The sequence below is a fragment of the Protopterus annectens genome, chromosome 4.part0 (assembly GCF_019279795.1).
Source record: "Protopterus annectens isolate FY-2018-M chromosome 4.part0, PAN1.0, whole genome shotgun sequence".
In the NCBI taxonomy this organism is placed as follows: Eukaryota; Metazoa; Chordata; order Ceratodontiformes; family Protopteridae; genus Protopterus; species Protopterus annectens.
The window spans coordinates 1,970,272,237-1,970,278,236 of record NC_056733.1 but is presented as its reverse complement, the minus strand read 5'-3'; the positions used below and the strand labels follow the sequence as shown (position 1 = coordinate 1,970,278,236).

Sequence of the window (6,000 nt, the reverse complement as noted above, 5' to 3'; positions counted from 1 at the left end):
AGACACATCACTCAGATAGAAAGGCCCTATAGGTTCCTAACAAGAAACATTAATATTCTAAAATCTGTTGGCTACCATAATATACTACCATAACATACTTGAAGTCCTGCACTTATACTTGGTCTCTTACCTACTTGATGATCTGTCTTACATTTTATGCCATGAGGGATCCCACCATCCTTGAGCTTTTCCATCTCTACAAGACAAATAGCTCCACAAACTCTGGGAGTAAAGATTTAAATCTCCACCAACATGTAAATAAAACATGCTGGAGGGAGGGAGAGATACATTAAACAACTTTAACTCATCTCTGGAATATACTTCTTTTGTGTGAAAACAGAACGGCACCCTAGTATCCTTCAAGATGATTCTGGATGACTGGAATGATTCATTAAATTTATTCCAGGCCTGACCTGCTTTGTTTTTCCAGAAACAAAAAGTGCATTATGGATGCAGATACTGGCAAGGCTCATATGGTGTCATGAATTACTTGCCTTGTAACTTTTATGATCCTATTATCCTTGCTCCCTGCTCCCAGACTGAGTAATAAAACAAACAAGCAAAAAAAAAAAATAATAATAATAATAATTATAATAATAATAATAATAATAATAATAATAATAATAATAATACCTATAATTCTATGCATTTGTTAACCAGGTAGGCCCACTGGACACACAGTCTACTTTCAGTTTTGACCAAGGAGTACTGTCTGCTTAAGTGACTTTGCTCAAAATGCCACAGTAGACAAATGAGGATTGAGGGCATCAAACCCTGTACATCAGGAATTCCAGCTCACAGCCTTAACCCACTGAGCTAACTGCCGGATGAAACCAATCACCAAGTAAAAAGATATGAAGGAATTCACACAGGACAGAAGCCTGGGATTAGTGACTATTGGATGTGGAAAGTGGATGTACTTATCTTAAACATATATACTTTTTATGACGACACCACTGTCATGGTTGCACAAATCTCCCACACCTTCTCTTATTAATTGAATCCTTTTTTTAAGACACACTCACTATCAAGGCCTCTTCCTAGAACCTTGTGGCCCATGCATTTTTCATCAAAGCAGGTACTGACACATTTGTTCCTGGTATTGAGATGTTTCCCAGTGATGTCAGGCAGCCACAGGTACATTCATTATCTTCTGATGTGGCAGTCAGGTTACACAACTCCTTCCCACAGTAATGTTAGACTTCATTGACTCTGCTGTCTAGGGCGACATGTATGTCCTCACATGTCCAGCTCCCTGACCTAAGTTCAGCACAGTTGTCATTATGGCCCATTCCGCTACATGGTAGACACTAGCATTCATGATAGGGTCAGTACTGCAGTGAGCCAAACCACCTTTGTCTCTCCAGGGTGGACAAGTTCCGTCCTTCCCTGCCCAGTCTTTTCAGCTTTCCCATACCTCCAATGACACATGGGTCATCTTGTGCAAAGTCAGGGATCTATCCCTCTAAGCCAAAGTGATGGGCTAAATTTAGCATTACACCTAAAGAAAGGCATGGCAAAATCAAATATTACCTGTCAGTACATGTTTTTAGTGATATTTATGTTTAGCACACCTGTTAGTTTAAAATTCTGAATGTGCAGAAATAAAATTAATTTCTGTTTTCTGTGCATCTAACTAAAGTTTCAGATACTTGTTACTAGAAAAGTAAGTTAATGCTGACAGTTTTCAAGGGAAATATTAATGACAAAAGACAGTAGTTCTAGTGTACATTCAAAAACATGAGTGACATCATCTCTAATGAATAATTTAAGAAACGATTGATGTTATGATCTCATATCATGCTTGAAAGTCAAATATTTTTTGTCAGCATAATATTCATTCAGTAAAGTCCATAAAAGATTACTGCAACTAACCTCTTCAGTACCAGTAGCTTATGATACATCACTGCATTAAGATCTCTCTAATATTCTTCCATGAATTTATATGACATGAAGACCAAATCTATGATTTTTTAGTACTCCTAGGTTAAAAGAAGAAATGGGGTTTGCTTCAACAATGACATGTCATTTCCACTTTGTTTTTGAAGTGTGTTTACTGTGGGTGAACACATTTTAAAATAATACACGTAGCTTCTCTCTGCCAGAAGCCTACATTGTTTTGGGACCGTATGCCTTTCTAATGATAAAACGAGTTAAGGCCTCACCTTTTCCCCCAGAAGGGATTGCCGCTATGTCAGTGGTTCCGGGTAAACCTGGTCTCATGCCATTATTAAAGGCGTGCCCATCTGCTGGTTGCAGCTGCCAGTTCAGTCCGAGAAGATGCATTGCTAAATAGGACAGACAAAAACAGAATAGTGCAAAATAATCTGCAAATGCATAAGAGAACTATAACAGCTTGTAATAAGGCCTGAACTGGCCTTAGTTACAGACAATGTGGGTAGTCTGAGTGATGGAGGATGGGTAACATAATTTTCCCCTTAGTGGGATACACTCAGTTTAAGTACTGTACATTTGGAGAACCACAGACAAGATTTTCTGAGGCACCATACAGTATATACATATCCGAAATGCAGGCCCTATACATAACCACTGAAAATACTGAAATGTTACTGGTCATAGAATACACTGGAACATGAGCATAAAACGTGTGTCGTGCCTAAGTGCTGCTGCAGTGGAATTCATTGTTGTCAAGCTGTAACCAGAGCTGCCTTCTTATTAGACAAATAATATTGTATTCCCTTTTTAAACAAAGCCTGAGCTGATCCTTAAAACATCTGCTAAAAATGAAACGTCTTTTCTTTTTTTGAGCAAACTAATGACATACAACTATAACAGATACACTAAATGTACTTACCTTCTGTTTGAAAGGATTCTATGTTGGGAATAAAATGGGCTAAATATTTCAGGTGACATTAAAGTCCTTGGGTCTATATTGTTCTTTTTGTATTTATATCATCTTTAATATGAGCCTTTATGTTTACTCCACCACTATGGTAACACAGCTTTCTCTACATTCTCTTGACTCATTCCACAACATCTCATGCTTAATTGATCTCTGAATATATAAAGGTGTAACTCAAAAAAAATAAAATTATAAACATAAAAAAAACAAAAACTCCCCCACATGCCCCTAACTTATATATATCATCCCTATGGTCATACTTCAGTAGGGATAACTGAAAATAATAGAGCCCGTCACCAGCTCACATAATACAAATGCATGTGGTTTTGACAAAACATGATCAGAAGGAAATAAAGAAAAGTAATTTGACAGAGTTATGCCAATAACATTTTTTTATTATTACAGAGATATAAATTTGTGTGAGCACGAGTATATACATACAAGCAAAAGAAGAGAAATAATTACATAAATAATACTTTGAAGGCAAAGTGGAATGATTAAAGGCAGAAATATTTAGGAAGGAATGACTTAAGTATGTTAATACATTTTTGTGCATATATGTATATATAACAGCTTGGACACTTGCTGAAGCTGGCAAGGGATGGGGAAGGAACCTCAGTATGTTAATGCATGTTACGTGCATGTAACAGCTTGGACACTTGCTGAAGATGGCAAGGAGTTGGAAAGGAATGATTCTATGTATGTTGCATGTAACAGCTTGGGCACTTGCTGAATCTGGCAAGGGATGGGAAGGAATGATCCGAAGTATGTTAATGCATGTTATGTGCATGTAACAGCTTGTCAAACTGCTGAAGCTGGCAAGGGATGGGAAAGGAATGATTCTACATATGTTGCATGTAACAGCTTGGACACCTGCTGAGGCTGGCAAGCGGTGGGGATGGAATAACTAGACTGAGCCTGTTTGTCTTTCCTTGGGGGAGAGATAGTGAAGGAACAATATGTGGGCATGTCCAGGCCACTTATCAAGTTCTGGTGGAAGCCACAGCAGAGAATGGTAGCTGTATTGAGTGAGTGAATGGGCCTGGAATTATAACCTCTGTTCAGCCGGAGACATGACCACTCCCAGTAACCACCTATCATGGCTTGTCTCAATCTTCAGCATGGCTTCAGCTCATAGAGTGAGCAGGGCCACAATCTGTTCAAGATAAACCTGCCTCTGTTTGTATTAGTTGTTGTTTTCAGGCTCACTCATCACCTCTGAGTGCCCTGTCATCGCTATCCTTGGGGGAGGGGCTGGTGACTCCAACCTGATGAGGTTAAACACCCAGGTGAACTATCAAAAAACAGCCAACATACTAAACTGAGATGGAATTCAGGGGAGCTACTCTGTAGCAGTGGTATACACAATACCCACCCGGCAAACTGAACCTGTGAAGGGAAAAAAAAGCATTGCACAGGATCTGCAGCTTAATTAATATGGTAAATTAGCAGTTCTTGTCTGCCATCATTTCAGTGGTCATATACAAGTGGTATGATTAAATAACAGTTGATTTTAAATATGCAGGCATCAGTATACATGACTGCGGTTATCTTATTCGGGAGCATTGGTAAGCAATAGTCTGTCCCAGAAATTGAGGTGTAAGAGAAGTAATCAGAGATGCAACAGCAATTAATTTCAGGGTACAAACACACACACACACACACACACACACACACACACACACACACACACACACACACACACACTCACGCACGCACACACGCACACACGCATGCACACACTCACGCACGCACACACACACACACACTCACACACACTCACTTGCAAACAGCACACACCTGTATAAACAGTTTGAGGGAATATCAATTCTTCACCAGTACATAAGTATAGTGTGAGAGGAAACACAAGCAGCTAGTGAAAACCAAGATAGACACAAGAAGGGTATGCAAATTACACAAAGAAGGGAACCTCAGTGAGCATCAGCCTGGATAACCAAGAGCTACCTTACACCAACCAGTGAGCATCAGCCTGGATAACCAAGAGCTACCTTACACCAATGCTAAAGCTGCCTGCATCTAATTTTATGATCATTAAAAGATATTTAAAAGCTGAAAGCAGGTTGAAAATACTCCTTGAAAGCCTGCACACCACATCAGTCTTCAAGTGGGGACTATTGTGAAGCCACTTCTACTGAAACAAATGGCCTGTTAAAAATACCAACAATAACAGGAACTGGGGTGTTGTATAGCAGCTAGGTTTAAATGGGGCCATGGTTAGTTGTTTAGTCATGAAATTAAGATAATACCTGTTATACGTTATGCAAATAAAACTTGCTGCACAGTGGAGGGGCAAGGGAACATCACAGGGAAGGTATGCGATGATGGTAGAAAGATGTACTCTGAGTCATAAGAAATACTACCTTGGAAAAGTTCTGCTAAGTATTGAAAAGCTACATGTTTTGAAGCTTATAATGTTGACTTACCTTTGGCACTGCACTAGAAGAAATCTTTCCACTGGGAGATACAAGACATCTTGGTTTCTGGGCTAGTTGGCCTTCAGCAGATTTTGTGGTACTTGGTGAGAGAGCTAGTCTCTTAAAAGTATTATGTTTGAGATTAGTTATGCTGAAAATTTAAATTTGGCAAGACTGGAGTGTTTCAAGGACCTTTCGCCCTTGAGTCAGGAGAGTGTGGGACAGTGGGATGACTGCCCATCAGCCCACAGACCTGCAACAGTAGCCAGGAGAACCATAGCTTCTTTCAACACAAAAGAGCATCTTGGCTCAGTCTTAGCTTACTTTTTGCAAGACAATAGGTACAAGAAGAAAATGTGGGATGCCGTAAAGAAGTTCCGTCTCCATAGGATGGGAAAAGCTTTCATTGTCCATGCTGTACTGGTGCTTTAACCCTTTATATCTTTTTATTATAGTTGTACTCTGATGTAAAATGTCTGGAAAACAGTCTGAAATGCCTTTACATCTACTTTCTATTCATGGTTGTTGGAAGTGGAATTATTCAGCTTGTTTACTATCCAACTGTAGCTGGGAGACTGTTTCCAAAGACTACAAGATCAGTCTGCATAACTGATATGAACAGGTAACTAACTACCTGCTTGTCTATTTATCACACTACTGCAGTGTTATCTGCAATCAGTTTCACTACTTCTGGAAGCCATA

General features: G+C 39.3%; 1 protein-coding gene across 5 annotated transcripts in view; it reads right to left on the bottom strand.

The window, feature by feature from the left end:
• Positions 1–6,000, bottom strand: part of TENM2 (teneurin transmembrane protein 2) — a 1,770,657-nt gene that overhangs the window by 572,343 nt on the left and 1,192,314 nt on the right. For 3 of the 5 annotated variants that reach the window (XM_044069584.1, XM_044069585.1, XM_044069587.1), the window contains exon 6: positions 2,166–2,288. The exons of the other annotated variants lie outside the window; for them this stretch is intronic. In XM_044069584.1, the coding sequence (XP_043925519.1) occupies positions 2,166–2,288 (123 nt within the window). The remainder of the gene's footprint in view (positions 1–2,165; positions 2,289–6,000) is intronic. 5 annotated transcript variants of the gene reach the window in all.